Source organism: Bos grunniens, chromosome 11 (genome assembly GCF_055505025.1).
Source record: "Bos grunniens cultivar Pamir isolate PY7600 chromosome 11, Bosgru_T2T1.0, whole genome shotgun sequence".
In the NCBI taxonomy this organism is placed as follows: Eukaryota; Metazoa; Chordata; class Mammalia; order Artiodactyla; family Bovidae; genus Bos; species Bos grunniens.
Window position 1 is genome coordinate 40,855,878 of NC_141175.1, and position 22,315 is coordinate 40,878,192.

A 22,315-nucleotide genomic window follows, 5' to 3' on the forward strand; every position below is an offset into this window, starting at 1 on the left:
CAACCTGGGTTTAGAAACCTCTAACTGTAAAATATCCCTGTCAAGAAGATTTTACTTAATACATAGCTAACAATTACAAAATTCTAGAAAGGGGGCTAAAGTTTTTTTTTTTTTTTTTTTTTAACATTTGCTTAAATCAAACTTCTCCTACTATGAGGCTTCCAAGATTAAAATGTCCTTAGATTCATCATAATGGTTCCTTAATAATATCATAATCAAGCTACACCACCTTCCATAATGGTAGAATATATTTCTGTCCCAGTTATTCACTGTCCATCCTTGCAATGTGATTCTATTTACCCATTCCCACTGACGTCAGACTTGGCCAAAGAAAAGTGAGCAGAAGTAGTGGCTTCCATGGAGAAGCCTTAAGGGCCTCTGTGATTCTGCTATTGCCATTTCCCCTCTGCTAGGAGAACAGTGTGCCCCAGATAGAGGTTGATCCTTCAGCCTGGATTCAGGATGAGACACATGTGAGACAGGGCAACAGCCAGCATGCAGCTACATGCATATTAACATGAAGGAGAAATGTACCTATTTATTGTTATAAGGCACTGAAATTTGAGGACTATTTGTTATCACCACAAAGCTAGCACAATCTGACACACCAGTGTGTGTGTGCTCAGTCGCTCCAGTCATGTCCGACTCTTGTGACCCCATGGGCTATAGCCCACCAGGCTCCTCTGTCCATGGGATTCTCCAGGCAAGAAAACTGGAGTGGGTTGCCATTTCCTTCTCCAGGTGACACACCAGAGTTGAGACCAAATGAGGAGATATAAGCTCACAGACTTTGAAAAATTTAGCTTTACAGATCTTATAGCTCACACTTTGGTAAGAATAGAATTACTATGGTAACAACCATCAGAATTTACAGGTTTCTAAATAATATCATAATAGTAGAATTACAATTCTAAAATTCTTCTGTCTCAAAACTAATTTCTTCCCTCATCCCAGTTTTCTTTTCATAGAGAGCAACAGAGTTGGTTTAAAATAAGGCAGTGAGAGACTCTAGGATGATGTGGAATATTTAAAGGTTAAAAATGTTTGTACTTTTGAATATGCTTCAGCGGGGGTTTCCTCAATGGCTCATCACGTAAAGAATCTGCCTGCAATGCAAAAGACAAAGGAGATGCAGGTTTGATCCCTGGGTCGGGAGGATCCCCTGGAGGAGGAAATGGCAACCCACTACAGTATTCTTGTCTGAAAAATCCCATAGACAAAGGGGCCTTTTGGGCAACAGTCCAAACGGCTGCAAAAAGTTGGGCGCGATTGAGCACACACATATGCTTCAGCTAGCTTCTTCCTAAAACATTCATATGGAACAGATATAAAAAAGAAAGTTAAGAAATTTGATAGGAAAATTTTTCATGGCAGAATGATGACAAAGAAAGTAACTGATTTGTCTTTTTAACTTTCATAGCCCAGACAGTTATTTCTTTCTTAATATCACTACTCATTCCAAGGGGATTTGAGACAGCTTATAATCATGTGCTTACTGTGATTAGTCGCTCAGTCGTGTTTGACTCTCTGCGCCCCCATGGACTGTAACCCCCCAGGCTCCTCTGTCCATGGGATTCTCCAGGCAAGAATACTGGAGTAGGTTGCCAATTCCTGCTCCAGGGGGTCTTCCTAACCCAGGAATCAAACCTATATCCCTTGGTCTCCTGCACAGATTCTTTATCACTAGTGCCACCTGGGAAGCCTGTACTATCATGAGATAACACAAATAAAAGTAGAAATTAAGAACAAAGAAAGCAGAATGTAAGTATATCAACCTCAATTTTTAACATAATCAATGTAGGCAGAGCATCAAATTTCTCCCTAAGTTTCTTGGTAACAAAAAGCCAAAAAGGCTACATAAAAACTTACACAATTCTCATTAGCATAAGAAGCACACCAGTTCCTTGAGGGAAGTCTGAGATTATATTTATTTGTGTACACGTTTTATCTGCCTCTTGAGGGCATGTTTTATGTCTAACTAACCTCAATTCCTCATGTAACTTTTATGATAGAAAACAATTAAAAACCATTTAGAGGATAGTTTGCAGACGGGAAAGGGAGTGAGGAAGAAAGAACAGCAATGTTTCTGATCTTGACCATTTTGCTCTTGGAAGTATCTCATATATATAAATAATGCCATCTCAATTAAGAGTCTCGTTTTAGATTCGGAAATTAGCTTAGCAGACTTACAAGGAAAATATATACAAAGCTGAAACTACTTCAGGTTCTCCTGCTTTATTGGCGGCTCCTTCTCCATCTTCTTTACTGGATCTTCCTCATCTTCTCAACCTCTAAATTTTGGAGTGCCCAAATTTCAGGCTGGGACCTCTTCTCTAAGATACTCCTTATGCTGTGTTCAGTCACCCAGTGGTGTCTGACTGCCCACCAGGCTCCTCTGTCCATTGGATTCTCCAGGCAAGAAAAATGGAGCAGGTTTGCCATTTCCTTCTCCAAATATAGTCCTCAGATGATTCCATCTAGTTGTATATCCTAAATCCCCAAATTTATATTTTAAGCTCTGACCACAGCATAAATTCCAGACTCATTTATCTCATTGCCTGTGTACCATCTCTACTTAGTGACTAACAGAAATGTGAAATGCAACACTTCCAGAACATAGCTCTTGAGGTGCTTCACCCAAATGTGGTCATTCTCTTTTCAATCTCGAACATATGTATGACTTCCAACCTTCCGATTGTTTTTTTTTTTTTTAATAATTTTATTTACTTTATTTTGGCTATGCTGGGTCTTTGTTCTACGCAGACTTTCTCGAGATGCAGTGAATGGGGGATACTCTCTAGTTGCGGTACAAGAGCTTCTTGTTGCAGTGGCTTTTTCTCATTGCAGAGCACAAGCTCTAGGGTATGTGGGTTTCAGTAGTTGTAGCACATGGGCTCAGAGGCAGCAGATCCCAGGCTCTGGAGCACAGGCTCAGTAGTTGTGGTGCATAGGTTTAGTCGTTCCAAGGCATGTGGGATCTTCCTGGATCAGGGATTGAACCCGTATCTCCTGCATTGGCAGGCAGATTCTTTACCACTGAGCTATCAGGGAAGCCCCTTCCAATTGTTTCGGCAAGAAACCTTGGAGTTATCCTTGAATATCCTCCATAATATTTAATGTCAAAAGATCCTGTTGGCTCTACCATCAAAATATATCCACCACTTCTCACATCCACTCTAACACCCTGGATCCAATACCACCATCTTCTTCCTGGTCTATTCCAATATCCTCCTACCTGGATTCCCTACTTCTACTCTTATCTGTTCACAAAGAAGCCAAAAAATCTCCCAATAGCTTTTTATCTCACTCAGAATAAGATCTGAAGTCCTCAATTGTATCTCTTGGCCTCCAGGACCCTACAAAACTGATTCACTAGCTTTTCTAGTCTCACCTGCCATTCTTCACTTACACTTTGTTCCAATCCTACCCTCTCTTCACTGCTCCTTGAATAAACCAACGGGATCATCTCCAGGGCTTCTGAAGCATCCTTCCCACTGCCTAACATAGCCATCCGTCAGAGAATCACCTGGCTAGCCTTCTGCTCTAATATCAAATTATCAGAGTCCTTCTTTTACTGTCCTATTTGAAATGGGACCTGCCTCCCACCCCCATACACATCCTTGCCCTTCTGTCCTCTTAAGTCGTTCAGTCATGTCTGATTCTTTGTGACGCCATAGACAGTAGACTACCAGGCTCCTCTGTTCATAGGATTTTCCAGACAAGAGTACTGGAGTGGGTTGCCATTCCTTCTCCAGGGGATCTTCCAGACCCAGGGATCGAACCTGGGTCTCCAGGATTGCAGGCAGATGCTTTACCATCTGAGCCACCAGGGAAGCCACAGCTTCCTTCCTTCTGTCCTCTTACACAGCTTTATTTTTCTTCTTAGCAGTTATCACTACATGACATCACATAATTGTTAACATGTGCACTGTCCACCTTTGTGAAATTCTACAAGAGCAAGGTTCTGTCTCTACTGTATCCTCAACTTCTTCAACAATGCCTAACACATAAAAGACACTTATAGACTCATATTTGCTAAATACATGAATGAATAAATGAACCATCTGCAAATCAACTGCTGAACACCTTCAGCAATTGATTTGAATAAATCAATAAAGAAATGCTTTATTATAACCTACACTTTTAATCACTAGCCTGCCTGTCAACACAATGAATTATACTACAGACTTTTATTTAAATCCTGATAACTGAATCAGCTTTAAGCTTCAATGAGCCCTGGGAATTTTTAGCAACTTACTGGATAGGTTCATTTGCTGAAGCAATAATGACATATTAATCAGAAGAATCCCACTCATTTCATCAAAAATTTGTTTTTATCTGTAAAATCATAACATCACACTCACATTCTTTTAGCAGGAGGTATAGAATCTGAAATAACAATATGTAACAGAACTCAGTGTAGCTGGTAGTCAAGTTCTCTCCCCTGTGCTTCATATGAACTGGCACTCTGTGCTTTAAGTGAAAGCACCTGAAGAACTCCTTGACATGAGCAAGCAAGGCAAAGTCATGACAAGGGCAAGTCGGTGCCAGAACTCAGCTCTATGCCCCTTCCTAGTGGTCCCAGGCCCACATTTCACGACAGGATTTTGAATGCTGACATTTTTTGTGGAACCAATTAAATGGACCCTCTTGTAGCAAATTCTGTAGTAGTGACTTCAAATATTCTACAATAGAAATGCCATCTAGATGGGAGGGCTTTTTTTTTTTTTTTTTTAAGTGCTTAAGGTATAACTGGGCCATAGAGATGATGAAACTTTACTAGAAAATGCTGAATCGGCACACTTGATCTGAATTATTTCATGATTTCCTGAATCAGGGAATATATGACTAGCACATAATTTAGGAATAAAATGTCTGTCTTTACCATAACAATTAAGTTTTATGCAAAGGGGCATTCACAGAAAGGAGGAATAGACACCCATGCATATATTCCCTGAGCAAGCCGAAGCATGGTATCTGGATTTAAAGTGATAAAGCCAGTAAAGTTCATATAAACCTTGCTATAACACTGTTTGCTACACAAAAAGTTCAAAGAAACCCTCTCAGACAAGGAAGCATGTTGTTTAGAGAACTCAGTCATGAGGAGTCACATTATAGATGATCCCAAACCAAGACCCCAACACTGTACACAGAACACCACGGTTAGTACAAAGCTTACTGAAGTACAACAGTGAGAGCCTGAGATGGAATAATAGCTGTTTAATATTTTTAAGCAACAGCAAAAAACAATTTTTGTGGCTTTATTTTTTGTAGTTGTGACTTCCAATAGGTTTCCACAGAATTAAACAGTATAATGCCATCTTTGGAAAAATAAGAGCCTACATTTAGCATTTTCTTATATTACAAACACTTTATTTGAAAGCTAATTGTTGAGCATGTCTAAGAAATTAGAAATAAGCATGTTTCTTCCAAGTCAAGGTGAGCTCGTAAACAGTAATTTTTTTCTCTATCTTCACTTAGGTCACTTTTAAGTTTCTAGCTGGCTAGTGACTGTTTATCTGTGATGTTCCATTCCCCTCATCAAATAAGAAGTCTTAAAAAATAACATGGTTTAAGAAAAAGATATATACTAGGAGGCTAGAAGTTTAAAGATCTGTGTCATATATCCCTTGTCAATGAACGAGGCATTTGGTGGAGTTTATCTTTTTATCTGTGAATCAAATGACATTGATTAAATGACTTCAAAGATCCTTTCCAACCCCAAAGTTCTAATTTTAAGAACAAAGCAGGAATCTTCATTTTCTCTACAGGAATATGAAACGTACAGACAGGCTGACAGCTTGACTATTTGAAAGCAGCACAAGAGAAATAAGCTGTCACTTATTTTTAAAAAGTGATGGATAATACTGTTCTACCATAATAATGAAAAATAACAAACTCTAGAAAAAGTAACAAACTCTTTAACATATTTGAAAGAACATGCTATTAACTGTTTGGCATTATTAGGATGTGGTAACTTCTGACTTTCCTTTTTTTGCAGAAGTATTTATAATATTTGTATTATATGAAATTTGTATCTTAACATTTCTTGTACAACTTAAAATTTCACCATCAAGTTCCTAGCCAAAGAACCAAGTCTGCAGAGCTACTAAAGAGTACACTGTGTTATATGCGTGCTGGAAGATGTTTATGTGGAGAAAAAAACCTTTCCAATCTGCTGATTTTCTCCAAATAGTTTTCTGGTAACAGGAAATAAGAAGACAGATGTTTCATAGCAGACTTACAGTTTAACATCAATAATTCTCCGGGTTTTATTTTCCTTTCTTGCCCAGTAAATCTTAGAGTTAGGATATTAATTTTCATTTAAGTGAAAAAATATTTTAGCCCAATATCTCTAAAGATGAAAGTTTACTACATACTACAAGAATAAAGATGTTTAAATGCCTCATTTTACTACAGAAGACTGATCTTTGTAATGAACCAAACTATTAGCTGGGTATTCATATTTTAACTTTGGAAAAGCAGTTTGTGCAGGTCTATCCACTTTATTATATTAATACATTAAGTTTATTTCTTTTTAAAAACACCACTGCATTTGCCTTTTTCATGTTCTAAAATCTCTCAGCTTTTCCCACAGTAAGCAGCAGTTTACAAAATCCCATTTAGCATCACTAACCTTACTTAATAGCTTACTTTCTAGATCTTTTAGTTTCTACTTCTGAAAAGAAAAAAGCCTATATAAGCATATGTATACAGATGATTGGAGAACTAGAGAAATACTGAAATAGTTATCAGATTGGTAGAACATTCTAAATTTCAGCCATGAACAGTACTGATCCCCTCGAATCATGACTGTCACATAATAATAAAAGCCAGAGAGAATGACTCCAATAATCAAGTGATATAACAATGATGACAATTTCTTTCAAATGTCAGCAAATAAGGTAGCTAAGAAAGTTTAAAATAAAAATTTCCTAGCATTGATTACTCTTTTATTCAATATGCTGTGCTAAAACTGTATGTAGCACTCTGAAAAAGTGTGGAAAATTAGTAAAACTTTAAACTAATTAGAGAGCTTAATAGTCAAACCTACAAAAATCGAAATATATGGCATAAATTGTTACATGTGTGGGAAAATTTTAGACTGAAGTGTTTTAGAAGTGCTACAAATCAGAAATTAAATGATAAAACTTTCATATAGTTATTTTATATTATAAAATTCTAGAGTAGTTGGTATATAGTATATGGGTCTCTATTATAACTTTTCGGAGAAGGCGATGGCACCCCACTCCAGTACTCTTGCCCGGAAAATCCCATGGATGGAGGAGCCTGGTAGGCTGCAGTCCATGGGGTCGCTGAGTCGGACACGACTGAGCAACTTCACTTTCACTTTTCACTTTCATGCACTGGAGAAGGAAATGGCAACCCACTCCAGTGTTCTTGCCTGGAGAATCCCAGGGACGGGGGAGCTTGGTGGGCTGCCGTCTATGGGGTCGCGCAGAGTCGGACACGACTGAAGCGACGCAGCAGCAGCAGCAGCAGCATTATAGCTTTTATTGTTTTATTATGGATTAATGACACCCCACCTCAAATTTAACATGTATAACTTAAAAAAAAAAAAACCAAACCCACAAACTACCTAGTTTTTCCTTCTGATCTCTAAGCTCCTGATAATTTGTACTTTAATTTTCATTCATTCTTATTTCCTTTGATTCATCCCATCCCCCACACCATGGCCAATCACTTGGAAATTCCTCACCACTCTTCTTTCAGAATCTCATTTGTATCAAATCCTGTTTTTCCATTCTCATGGCAACCTAGTTCTGGTCCTTCATTCACCATAAGGTTTCCTCTACTCTAATTTGGACAGCTCATCATTAGTTATTTGTCACCGCAACCACATCTTTGGTTTAGCTTTCAAGAGCTTCTACAATCTGACCTCAAAGCATTCCTCTAGTATCATCCACAGTCAACAGATGGATCATAGATAAAGCAAGACACTTCCAGAAAAACATCTACTTCTGTTTCATTGACTATGCAAAAGCCTTTGACTGTGTGGACCACAATAAACTGTGGAAACGTCTTAAAGAGATGGGAATACCAGACCACCTTACCTGTCTCCTGAGAAACCTGTTTGCAGGTCACGAAGCAACAATTAGAACTGGACATGGAACAACAGGCTGGTTCAAAATTGGGAAAGGAGTATAACAAGGCTGTATACTGTCATCCTGCTTACTTAACTTATATGCAGAGTACATCATAAGAAATGCAGGGCTGGATGAAGAACAAGCAGGAATCAAGATGGTCAGGAGAAATATCAACACTCTCAGATATGAGACGATGTCACCCTAATGGCAGAAAGTGAAGAGGAACTAAAAAGCCTTTTGATGAAGGTAAAAGAGTGAAAAAGCTGACTTAAAACTCAGCATTCAGAATACTAAGATCATGGCATCCAGTACCATCACTTCATGGTAAACAGATGGGACAAAAGTTGAAACAGTGACAGATTTTCTTTTCTTGGGCTCCCAAATCACTGCAGACGGTGACTGTCTGCAGCCACGGAATTAAGAGACACTTGCTCCTTGGAAGAAAAGCTATGACAAACCTAGATGGCATATTCAAAAACAGAGACATCACTTTGCTGACAAAAGTCCTCCTACTCAAAGCTATGGTTTTTCTAGTTAGTCATATACAGATGTGAGAGTTGGACCATAAAGACGGCTGAGCGTTGAAGAATGGGTGCTTTAGAACTGTGGTGCTGGGGAAGACTCTTGAGAGTCCCTTGGACTGCAAGGAGATCCAACCAGTCAATCCTAAAGGAAATCAACCCTGAATATTCACTGGAAGGACTGATGCTGAAGCTGAAGCTCCAATACTTCGGCCACATGATGTGAAGAGCCAGTTCATTAGAAAAGACCCTGATGCTGGGAAAGACTGAAGGCAAAAGGAGAAAAGGGCGGCAGAGGATGAGATATTTAAGAGAGCATCACCGACTCAATGGACATGAATTTGAGCAAACTCTGGGAGACAGTAAAGGACAGGGAAGCCTGATGTGCTGCAGTCCATGGGGTCACAAAGAGTCGGACATGACTTAGTGACTGAACAACTAGAGTATCATTCATTCACAGTAACTGCAGAGACTCTCCCTGTCAGTTAAACTGACCCACCTTCGAATTCCAAACACAACTTATTATTTTCTGCCTCAATGTCCTTGACCAACCTATTACCCAATTTGTCTGGGATGTCCTATACCCACCTACCCAAAGCTAAGAAACAAAGATAATTGAAATCCTACCACCTTAAAGACCAACTTTACTTAAAATTCCCTTACTAAGTTACCCTGATAAATCCAAACAAAAAGTACTCCATCTCTTTTCTCCAAGATTGTAGAGCATCTCACCACAAGCACTAGTGGTGAGATGCTAGTTTTCATGTATCTCTGTAGTTCTGTTCACTTGGAAGTCATATAATAAATGAATAAATGCGTGCATAAGTAAATGAATCATTACATAAATGAGCTTAAGATCTGGGTAATGTTAAACTTTAAGGATTTGGGAAATAATAAAAACACATATGTTAGAATTTTATGTCAGATATCACTAAGAAATATAGTGAGACTTATAAAATTTTAAATACCTCAGAGAGTTTAATTTATAGGTTCTATAATAAGAAGAGATATCCTGACTATACTGCCACATGACAACTCTTGAAAGTACATTAAATATATAAGGCTAAACTGTTATGTTAAAATATCCTATTTTTTTAAAAAGTATTTTCAATGAAATAAAAATTTTTCTTAAAAACAGTTAAATGTTCTAAAAATATGTTCTTCATTCAGAAGCTGCTTCAATGATAATTCAAAGAGATTTTTCGAAGAAAATTCAGATACTTTTCAACATGCCATATGATGTATATTGACAGTTTTCAGGTAAAAGGTTCCTAGTTCTACAAAGATAAACAAATCTGTCAAATGCTCTTTCATGGGAAAATGCTAAAATTTGTCAATAAAATAGAGTTTTAATCAAATATTATTATATTATTGTTCAAAATAATATTTTTGAACTTTTGAAAGTTAACTTAACAACCATAAATGCCATAGCTTCAGATACAGCCTCAGTAAGGAAAGTATAACATATAACCTCCATACCATATTAACTGAGATAAAGTAATCATATTTGTGTCTGGAGTATTAAAACACTAAAGTGTGTTTTAATAAGAAAACAGTAAATAGAATTCCCTTGTGGTGAAATTAATTATTTTAATCACTTGGTTTTATCACTTGGTTACAAGTTGGCTGTGTTTATACATATACAAACGCATGTGGGCATAACCTGGATATACAGTTAATTCCCTCACTCTGTGGGCAGAAATACTGATGCATCCAGAAATTTAGGATGCTGAATTGGCCACTGAGTTATATAAATGATATAAAGAAGCCAGAATTTATTAAAGGGAAAAAATATTAGAGTTCAGAAGCAAAGGAAACAGAAGGCAGAACAGGTTGATGTAAGCAGGACTGATGGTCATTCGATAGTTGTTTCTTTGGTGTTTGTCCCCTACTTCTCTTCCCCTAAAACAATAGTTTCTATTGAGGATCTCTGTGGTTTTGAAGAAAGAGACTCTACTTTGGTTCCAAGGGTAGAACAAACTAATTAGTGGTCACAGTGATTCATTCAAGAATAACAATGTGATTTAAACCAGTTTTTTTTAAAAAAGTTAGTTTCATGACTTTTCCTAATAGCAAGAATCAAAGCCATTTTCTCTCTCTCCTTAGGTGTAAACATGGATGCTTATCATCCCAGCTGAATAAGGATGCATATAGTTCCTTGCTGGGGAGAGCAGCCAGTCTTAGGATAAAAATCACTCCTCTAAGGACAGTATGATGGAAGGAAAGTGGGTTATTGGTGACATTATTGACATTATTAATGAGCTGAAGCAACAAATCTTGTCTAATCTAGCCCTATTTCTGGACTTTTCAGTAAAAGAAGTCAATATGCTCTCTTTATCATTCAGGCCAGTTTGAGATTTTGTTTTAAGATACCTGCAAACAAAAGAATTGTTTAACAGATACAAAGAAAAATATATATACACTGTTAGACAATGATTGCAGAAAAAATCTATATAAAAATTTATCATTTTTAAATCTAAGAAAATCATTAAAATCAATAATTCAACAAATTCACAGAAGCAGAGATTTTAAAATACTATTAAAATAAGTGGCAATTGTCTCTAGGTTTAACAAGAGAATCCATCTTAAGGTTTCATTTTGAGTTTCCTGAAGTAAAATCACTTACCTGGAAATGTACTATGTCTATATTCTATCTTGTGCTGGGGATTCTTCCTAAAAAGAAAGAAAGAAACGAAAGAAAGCAAATAGAAGGTCAGGTTTGACAATCACTAAAAATGAATAAGACTATTTAAATTAAACTAGAGCACTCACTAAACTACAAATTAGCAATAAGCCTCTTATTGAAAAACATTTGCTTTGTTACTGCTGTTAACTACAGTCACCATGCTGTACAAAGCATCTGCTTTTTAATTACATTTACTGAGTGCCTATTCCATGCCAGGTATAGTGCTAGATGCGAAGTGTGGTGAACCAAAGTTCTTCCCTCTTGACTTACATTCTACAGAAAGGCAATATGAAACAAATATAATACAATATACTGTATTCTTAAAATGTCACTATCATATATCACATAAAGATATGATGTAAATTAGTATATAAATATATAACTCAAAGTATCAAATTGTGTGTGTGTGTGTGTAATATCTGAAAGGATACTTTTAAGGCTCCTCTAGAATTCAAAACCAAAAGCATACAAGTCATGTCTCTCCAAAGGATACCAATCAACTGTTATGAGAAAATAAGAAAGTCAATATGCATTGAGAAACATATAACAACATATCCCAAAGTCAAACAGAAGCCACTGTTGGAATATCTACTTTTGATTATATATATTGACAATCTCTTCTATCATTTTATTAAACAAATGTTTGGGTACACTGTATACATATAAGACATTCTCCAGATAATGCAAAATTGCCCAGGCAGCAAAACTTCAAAGCATTAACTGGTTCATCATGCTCCACTGGTGGTTACCTTTCTCTCAGGGGACTAACAAAGGAGAGTTGGAAGGGCTGACAACAGACATACGCTGAGATGGACATATGAAGCTGTAGTGAGGATATCTTAAGTTTAAGGGCTTAGGAGGTGGTAAGTAATTAATGCTGGCCATTTGTTCTTTCATCAGTGGTTCAAGAAATAGTCGCAGGGCACTTATTACACACGAGGCTCTGTGTCAGGTGTCAGTGACATTTCTTATTGCTAATATCTCTTCTTTTGGGGTAACTTTTCCTACAATTTGAGCATAAACACAGTACAAGAGTGCAACCACACAATTAATTAGGGTCATAACTTAACAGTTTTGAAAAGTGGAGAAAGATTCACCAAAAGATCGTGTGTTTGGGGTAATTAACCCAAATCTGACCGTTTAATGAAAAAGAAACCTCAAGGTTGAAAGAAATAAACTGGACAACTTAAATGTGATGAAGGGAGCTGCAAAAGAACAAAGCTGCCATGATGCTTTGTGGGAAGATCTTTCCTTACTGAACACTCTGGCACAGGTCATTAACTTGTTTAATTCAATCTTTATTAAAGTACAATTAATGTTGGATATCAGGAGAGGTAGAAAAGAAAAATGAAAGAGATTAATACCAGAGGTAGTTTTCATCAATAATCTGGAAAAAATTGCTGATCCTCTGAGATTATTTTTGGTAATATTCTTAAAATCTTTTTGTTATTATTACTGTGATAAAATACTGGTAAATTTTTTTTTTTAATGTCAAACTACTGAAAAGTAGTTGATTGGTACACAGAAATTCCATATATCCTCACTGAAATTCTTCAAGTGTTAACATTCTACACAGATGCCTCATTATTATCTGTCTATAGTCATTTGCGATTTAAAGGCTTTTTCTCCTTCCTTTAATACGTTTGCTTTCAGAAAGCAAGCTGAAAGCAGTCCTATCTTTCCCTGCTTTACCCTGAACAGAACAGGATTACTGAGAAGTTCAATGTGATCTTAATTGTTTGCTACTGGAGTCTCCTTCAAAAGCTGCTTTAGAAACTCTCAAGCATCTAAAAACAAGCACAGAAATGAAATCAAGTGAGTTAATAGAGATAAGTACAGTTTGTGTACCAAATACCAGTTAAAAGACTGCTGACATCAGTTCTCAGGCTAGAAAGACTAAAAAGGAAAAGTATCCGTTTTAAAAGGCCAAATGAAGCCTGGTGGGGACAGGGGTAATGGTTCAACCTTGAAGTTACAGAAGGTAACTTGGGACACATCCACAGCTGCACTCACATACCGATCTACATAATCTAACCTCACATTCGACTTAGGAAAAGGCAAGCCCTTTCAGAATAAATGAACAGGGGGAAAGATTTACACTGGTATATTCCAAAAAAGAAGAACAGAAATAAGTGTTATGAAATTTTGTGCTCAGAAAAGGAAATGATTTTCAGCTCCACGTGCAGATTTTCATCTGCCTAAGAGGGGAAAAGGGTGTTTCTCTGAGGTTTCCTTAACAATTTCTATCCTTTTGTAGGAGAACTTGATACTATTTTCATTAAAAGGCAGGTATAAGACTGCAATGTAGACCAGAAGAAACTAGATGTGCTGGTGCTTTTCCACATTTAACTTAGAAGTTAAACTTCCAATTTAAAATAAAAGAATTAATATCAATATTCTGCTAGTTATTTCATTGAAAATGGAGAAAAAATATCCTCTGGGACAGGTTCAAAAGTTTCCTGTTCTAGGGTATTTTCAAATATACTTTACTCTTTCTTGATGATATAACTCACAGGATAGATGTTAATAAAAAAATAAGCCAAAGCAGAAACAAAAATGTATCATCACAGGCAAAAGCATATTCAAAATAAAAACAAATTTTAGACGTTTACATAGCAATTTAAATGTAAAAAAAAATTAAGTATTCTGAATGTTAAATTCCTTAAATTATCCTCTTCATGAAGGTCCCTCATAATCTCGGTCTGTACCTTTATTTGCAGCCCAATCCTTCATTTCTTCTTTGGGACAACAGCTTCTAATTTTTTGCCATTGATAGGCACTTGCTCACAGCTGTTTTGCCAAGAATATTCTTCTAAATCTATACTACTTACCTAAGCACCTTCATCAGGAAAACAACTCTGATAATTCCTGGGTATTATCTCCAGAATACATTGTTCGTATCTACTATTTAGTACTCACCACATAATTTCTTATACAGTTATTTAAATTTTCAACACAAATGTGAGTGTGTGTGTGTGTGTGTGTGTTCATGTGTATGTATTATCTCATCATCTGTCAAATGAGCTGCTGGAGGTCATGGCTTTTTCTTACATTACAAATATCTTTTACAGCTCCTACAAGAGTACCTTATACGAGGTGGCAGTCAACTATACTTTTCATAAATTACCTATTACAATATAATCAACTCTTTCCATTCAAAGAGTTTTTTTTAACTGAGCTTTTACATGAGTATCCAAAATGATGAAATATTTTCTATTTAAGAGGGAAAAAAAGACACCTATTTTTGCTACCTTTACTATTATTTCAAAATGATTATTGAATTTGCAAGAATCATTTGCAATACAAACCAAAGTTTAAAATTCTCATTGGCTGGTACAAAAAACAGTTCCAATCATTTCTAGACTGATGAGTTTTCTTATGTTTTTTTTCTTTTTCTAGTAAATCGTAATCTATGGATCCTGATGTTTTTAGAAGAATATCCTTTGAAAGGCAGTTTTTCTGTTGGATACAAGCCTATTCTCATTTTGTTGAAGAGAATGTTCATGTGCTGAAATTGCTCTGCGCTCACACCTACGAAGTTAATAATCAAAGTACTCACGGAACCTTTTTACACAAACCTAGGACTAAAATGTGTTAGAATTTCCTGCCATTAACAATTCATATTACCTCCCCAGGAAACAATGAAAATCTGACAATCACATTAAGCAGACTCCACTGCAAACAGGTTCCTGAGATACTGATTGCTCAGCATCACAGGACACTTAGCTCTAGTCAATCACTCCAGTCAACAGGAACACAGAGTCCTTCACATACGGTTTAGAAACAAATGCCATAGTGACTTGGACCTGTTCTCATCTGGCCTGTTAAAGTTTAAATCATCAGCATTATGCTGTAGAAGGGGCTCAAGGTTTCGAGATCAGAAGAACCGAGTCTGAATTCAAACTACATTGTTTACTGGTTTTGTGATTTGGGGCAAGTCCTGTGAACAAGTCTCCATTTCCTGATCTGTAAAGCATGGAAAATACTGCCTACCTCACAGAGAGTTGTTTGAAGTATTAAATGAAGTGATGTGCATAAACATTTGTGGACCATTAAGCATTTTACAGGGGTCAGCTATTTTTACAGAAACAAATCAATTTTACTTTAAGATAGGCAACAATGTCTGAAAACTCTATGTAAAAGTTGGCCAGTAAAAGTAACTACCAGCTAATATTAAAGAGCTGAATTTTTTCTTCAATAATACACACAATTACTACCCTTGAATATTTCCCCCACCGCACTTCACATATTTATAGAATATTTTATAACATTTGCCCATGCATATCCTATTTTAAAATATCAGTTATTAATAATACAGCAGAAAGTCTTTTTCATATTACCCTGGGTTAAAGTTAAGTGGCAATACTGTACAGCTCTTTGGGAACATATGAATATCTGAAATAACTTTCAAGGACAATGTAGCAAAATTCCACTCAGGACTTTTTCCTAATAGTGATTGGAAATACTTAGAGTTCATTCATAAAAAATTTACATCAACCTTTTTCACAAATAGCATTTTTGTAACTCAGCAGGCCTCAAAATCCTGTTGACATTTTTTTTTAATCTTTGGGTTTTTAAACACAGACATATACACTCATAACTACATCAGGTTTTTATGAGCTGCTATATTTTAAAATACACATTTTACAAAGCATTTGTGGTCTTATGAATGATGTGAATAACAAATATAGATCTGAAGGAAAAACATTCAGAAAGAGAAAATAGAAAACGTCTTCAAATTTGCTAAGATCCTTACGTGGGAACAAGCTAGAGTATGTGGACAAATACAAAAAGCTTGTATAGCTCAACAGGAATGAGGGAGAAGGAAAAGAGTAGGAAATGAAGTCAGAGAAGAACTTGAGCCATGGTAAAGAGTTTTGTGTGAGGCTACTGGACAATTTTGAATAAGAAATCAACATGATATGACATTTTTAGAGAACTGCTCTGATTGCTGTGTGGAAAATGAACTATTTAAAGGCAAGAAAAGAAACAAGGATGTCAGTTAAGAAGCTACTATTGTATGTACACCAGATCAGAGATGACTGCGGCTATGACTAAGATGACTGAGGCAGAGGAATTAAGAAGTGGTCAGGTTCTTAACATATTTTAAAGGCTGAAATGGTAAGAACTATTGATGAGTGATGTGAAGAAAAGAGAAGAATCAAGGTTGCGGTTTGGTTTGGGGCCTTGGTATGAGAATGGTGAAATCATTTACAAAGGTGGAAAACACTTGGGAAAGAGTTGTTTCATGACAAAAATCAACAGTTCTGTGTTGGATATGATAAGTCTGAGCTATTTTACAACCAAGTGGAGGCACTTAAACAAGTGAGTCTGGAGCCACTACACTAAATTAGCTAACCTACGGAGTAAGAGCAGAATAGCAAAGGGAAAGGTTCAGAGAACGGCACCCCGGGGTCCGGCAATAACCACAGGTAGGAAGAAGGAGACAGAAAGAAGACTGAGGAAGAGCAGCCAGGAATGTTAACTGACCTGACTTTATGAACTGGACTATATTTCTCTCTGTTCTAGATTTCCCTACTATTAAATGGAGGCCCCCAGAGCACAAATGTTTCAACCTTCTTGTTTTCATGAGGAACTAAGGCCCAGGAAAATCAAATGGCATGCAAAGTTTTGCTTCACAATTGGCATAACCATAACTAGAACCTAAGTCTGCTAATGTAAAAACCCATTATCTCTCCATCACAGAGATACCTAAAGATTAATTAGGCAGCGATAAGAACAGAATAATCATTTTTATTTTTACTTCCAAAAATTTGATAACTTAATACTAAACTTACCACTTAAAATTTTCAAATGAACCTAAAGTACTGTTTCACATCAACTTTTATAAAATGGACTTTTATAGAAGTCTTTTATGAAAGACTTTTTTATAAAGCATGTCTGATGCTCAATATTCACTCAATGAGTAAATGATGATACTATGCTTTTGTCTTCATTGCAAAATAATTTATCTTACACTAGTGAAATTCAACATTTATTTTAAAACCTAAAGCAAAAACATGAATCCTATGTTTTCAAATATTTAAGTCTCAAATTTAGGAGAAAAAGGAAAATTAAAAATATGATCTTACTGAAAGAGTAAGCCAACATAAAATAAGAGAAACTAGTCAATCTGCTATTTTAAAATCATTACAATTTTACTATCTCTGAAAATGTGTGTATATATATATATGTGCATGTGTGTGTGTGTGTGTGTGTGCAATTAACTAAATATAACAAAGAAAAACATTTATTAACGTATAATCAAATAAAGAAGAAAGAAAAACAAAACCACAGAAGACACTCCAGCACATTTTGTCAAGGCTACATGACACATTACATATCAAGTAGCAATGTTGTTACTACTATTTCTGTTTTGATGCTTTTACTGCTACTTCATTTATACTAAATGAAGTTTAAAAAAAAAATTACAGCCATGTCTCCAGGTAAAACTGTGTAACCAGTGATTAACATTTACTCTAAGATACTTTCTTCTAAGACTGTATTCTTAGAGGAAGAGAACATGTGAACATGGCAGGTTACTTCCTCTATATGCAGGTCCTATAAAAATGGGTGATGTTATCAGCTTTGATTATACTTAACTCGACAGCCTGACATGACTGATTCTGGGAATCTCAACTATGAGGCAATTAGAGTTTCCCTACGAAAACCCATTTATTTTGCCTCAAATAATATAGTATGAATTTATACTAAATACACATGTTCCTATTTTTATTAAGCAGCTTCTAAAAATCAGTGTTTTGTAGTTTAAGGTGTACATTTGCATACATGATTAGGATAACACTGCAAAACCAAACAAAAGAAAATACTGCAATAACTTGGAAAACTTTGAAAATAGAAGAGAAAATAGCAAAAGATTTTGTATGATAGTTGGGCTTCCCTGGTGGCTCAGCTGGGAAAGAATCTGCCTACAGTGCAGGAGACCTGGGTTTGATCCCTGGGTTGGGAATATCCCCTGGAGAAGGGAACAGCTACCCACTCCAGGATTCTGGCCTGGAGAATTCTATGGACTGTATAGTCCATGGGTTGCAAAGAGTCAGACATGACTGAGCGACCTTCACTTTCACTTATATGATAGTTAAAAATCTGGATCAGCAAATAACAAAAGATAGTAATTTTAACATCAAATATATCCTTTTTAAAATGAATTATGCTTGTGGCAAAAACATTGTGTTCTTTCACAGCATACAGATCATGTCACAGATTCATTATAATGAGAACACTTCTATGGTGACTGATACACTTCCTTACGTCATCCCTCTTAGAAGGTATTACATTTTTTTTAAAAAAGTGGAGCTTTGGCTTCTGGAAAATATGAAGGTACCAACACTTTCATTCGTATAATACATGCCTTCCTAAGGTTTTGTAAATCTAAGGCAATATATGTAAGTTTGACTTTACATGTTGATACTAAGCTGGTTGAAGATGGATTCTGCTCATTTTAGTGTATATGCATTTTAAGTTTAGTGCTTAATTTAACAAATAAAAACAGGAGTAATACATTGCATAAAATCCTATTATGCACCAGAGGAAGTGAGTCAGTGGCAAGCACAGCAATCACTGGGTTATCCTGGACAATAAGTGTCTAATTTAGACAAGTACCTTAAGCTAATCAAATGCATTAAACTGAACGAGTCTTCTGACAAATTGCAGCAGATAGCACAAAAGGGAAAAAATCAGTTAAATGGGCAAGATATTGAAAATGATACCATGAACTAGTTCCTTCAAATTATCAATTTTCAAGCTGATTTAATTCTGTTATATTTTTTAAAGTACAATGTCAAAGAAAATGTTAATAACGCCTATAGTTTTAGGAAAAAATAAAATTTAACAATTAAGGATGGTTTTTTCCAACATCAACTTCCTATATTATATGGGAATTTTTATTTTTTACTACATAATATATTTATTAACATGTGATCCATATCTGTCTTACTCATTGAATGAAATATCTGAAAATTAAGTACATCCATCTACATACAGTTTTATGTTTTCATATTTGCTCTATAGTGATAAAAACTTTGACCACAGATGATAATACTTGCAAATACAAAACAATACCACATAAATTTAAGTAGCTGATGCAGTATAACATTAAGATTATTTAGTGTAGAATACAACATTTGAGATCACCTAGATTTACCAACAAGAAACTGACTTGGACTCATTCAAGGGATTAGAAGGTAAGACTGAGAAGCAAACAAATTAAAAACCAACCTAATATTTCACTTGAGGGAATACTTGTTTTTTACCTGAGAATAATTCTTATCCTGTTTTGTGAAGGCAAATTTTTAAAGATAAAAAGCAAAGATATTTTAGCTCATGAATTTCACCTCTTTCAAATGTATCAACCATCACAGAGTACAGGCATATTACAACTTTACTTTTAGAACACATATATTGATATATATTTACTTTTCTAAATATAATAATTTCTGGCTGATTTTGTGCTTTATGATCAGTGAGGCTTCAATATTTTTCTTCTGTGGCGACAGGAAAAATCTGACATGCATTTACATAAAAACTCTTTTAAGCAAGCTAAATTAGAACATCTTTCTCATTCTGAGTCAACAGGCTTATAGTCTCACACTGCTGAAATAAACATCTAGACCCAAGATGGAGCTGCTTCTGCCTAGGGTGCCATGCCAGCAAACTGAAAGTTAAGGTAACTTTCAGGTCCCTGTGAATGCTCTGCCTGATCAGAGACACAGTGGGTCCAATCAGCCAATCCCCACAGGCCAAACCAACTCTGGGCTCTATATCTATTTCCTTGTTCCTTCTCACCCCAAACAAGGTTGACTGTGTAGCCCCAGACAGTCAGATATTTTCTCTTTTTCTCTACCTTGTTCTTTATTCTTCATCCTTTAACAGCTTCCTGTCTTCTGCCCTATTCACACTTCTCCAAATGGAGACTGCTTCATGAAGTGTTAAATAAAGTTAATTTGTATCATCCAAATTGTCTTCTTTAAATCATTTTTTAACAGCATGAAATGTGTGTGTGAGGCCAAAAAAAACCCAATAGTTTATTCTTGCAAATCAAGATTGTTAAAGAACAAACGGTTCATAATACTGTATCAATTTAGTTATCAATTTAGCAATGATACAAAATGAATCTACTAGATCCTGTTTTCTGCCTAACTAAAATTATAATGTAACAAGAAAGGGTATACAAATATATATCATGCTTCTACAATCTGGTTTCTAGGATCTTGTTGATTTGAAAAATTCACAATTTCTTCAATCAAAGTACTTTATCTGGTTTTTTCTTTTTTTCAGCTCCAAAATATTATTTTGCCATCGGGCTAAAAAGACAAAGACTAGCAATACTTTAGAAGCCATGACTAGCCACGGTGGAATCAGGCCACAGCCAGAGAAAGGCTGAACTGGAAGAGAGAAGAGACTTGGTTTTGAGCTCACTAGCTTTGGCATCTTACCCAACTAATTTAACCTTTCTTAGTCTCCATTCCCTTATCTGTAAAACAATAGTCAGAGTAAGTGATAACATCTAACATTCTCCAAGAGTCTCTCTAAACTGTAATTAAAATTAATGAGGGAAAAAAACTTAAGATTTTATCTTCAAGTAGAAACAAGGACACCAAGCAGCTCAACAGCTAAAGAAGAAAAGCACAATGTTCATACATATAAATATATTTAGATACAGACATGAAAGTTTTTGCTATTACATGTGAGTCACTGGCCTCTGAGTAATTTCTCTTGACTACTCCCTACTCTGTCCCCATTTAAAGTGATTGATGAAATAAAGGGTGATGAAAGAAAGGCTGCAATTTTTTTACATCATTATTCTTAGCAAGGCTTTGCATTTTGTTTTTATTCTCCTAAAGAATAGGCATACTGCATTCTACTTCTGAAAAGGGTGTAGGACATCACGGCAGACAAATACTCTTGTTTTAACAACTGGGGCGGAGGGGAAACAACCCTGATATATTGTTAAAAAATTATTTATGAGAGAATTGTGGGAACAATGAGAATTTTATATTATCTAAAATTCCAAAGAGAAAAAGTCCTTCTTAGGGGAACTGACAATAACTCGTGCTTCTCTTCCGAAGAGAGCTTTGACAATTCTTAGCACAGGCTAAGGATAAGATTTGGACCAAATGGAGGCACACTATTTGAGGACAGAGAAACTAGTAGAGCTTATCATGGTCTCACGGGGTTGTCACCACAACAGTCTAGAAACTCAGGGAATTCCAAACACAAGGCAGATTTTTCCCATGAAATATTTGCTGAGTTCCTAGGAGCTCTGAGAGGCTTAAGGTCTGAATTTGAATTTTGAAAAATGCAGAGTAAAATTTCTAACCCAGGTAGTATCTCAGAGACAAAGTACCACTAGAAGGAAGAGATCTGTAACAAACACATAACTAGTCTCTAACCAACAATTATTAGGAAATGCAAGGGAATATAATGAATGACAATCTGGTAATGCAGTCAGCTAAATCCTGACTAAGGGATGGATACTCCTCAAAACAAAAGTCAGCTTTCTTCAACAAACGCATTGCAAGGAAAAGAGAAATCTATTAATTAAATAACTTAAGAAAAATGGCCACTTTTTGTCATAGATGGACCTTAACTGGATCCTGATATGGAGAAACAAAAGGAGGGAAAAAATGAGACTATAAGGAAACTGGGATACCTGACAGAATATCTAAGACAACTATGGATAAAATGGGATGAAAAAGATACAATGACTTCAACATAATCTAGGAGTAGGGATAAGATGGAGGGAAAGGTGATATGTATGAAAAAATACTGGCCATGACTTGATAATTATTGAAAATGAGTTACAGCTTCATTGGAACTCATTCTACACTCCCCCTCCCCCCCACCACCACTTGTGTATACATATAAAATCCTGCATTACAAAAGTTTTTTAAAAATGAAAAGGTCTATTATCATAGTGCCACAAATTATGACATGAGTTGTGAAAGCTGTTTTGTTCCAAAATATAGACAGACATAAAT

The 22,315-nt window shown here is 35.8% G+C and overlaps 1 protein-coding gene across 13 annotated transcripts in view; it reads right to left on the reverse strand.

Moving 5' to 3' along the window:
- APLF (aprataxin and PNKP like factor) overlaps window positions 1–22,315 on the reverse strand; it is a 135,543-nt gene that overhangs the window by 43,528 nt on the left and 69,700 nt on the right. For 6 of the 13 annotated variants that reach the window (XM_086326270.1, XM_086326269.1, XM_086326275.1 and 3 more), the window contains exon 9: window positions 11,256–11,302. In XM_086326270.1, coding sequence (XP_086182396.1) covers window positions 11,256–11,302 — 47 coding nt within the window. Of the gene's footprint in view, window positions 1–1,482; window positions 1,708–10,199; window positions 11,003–11,255; window positions 11,303–22,315 lie in introns of those variants that run through there. The other 7 variants (XM_086326268.1, XM_086326272.1, XM_086326273.1 and 4 more) reach the window with 3 other exon arrangements.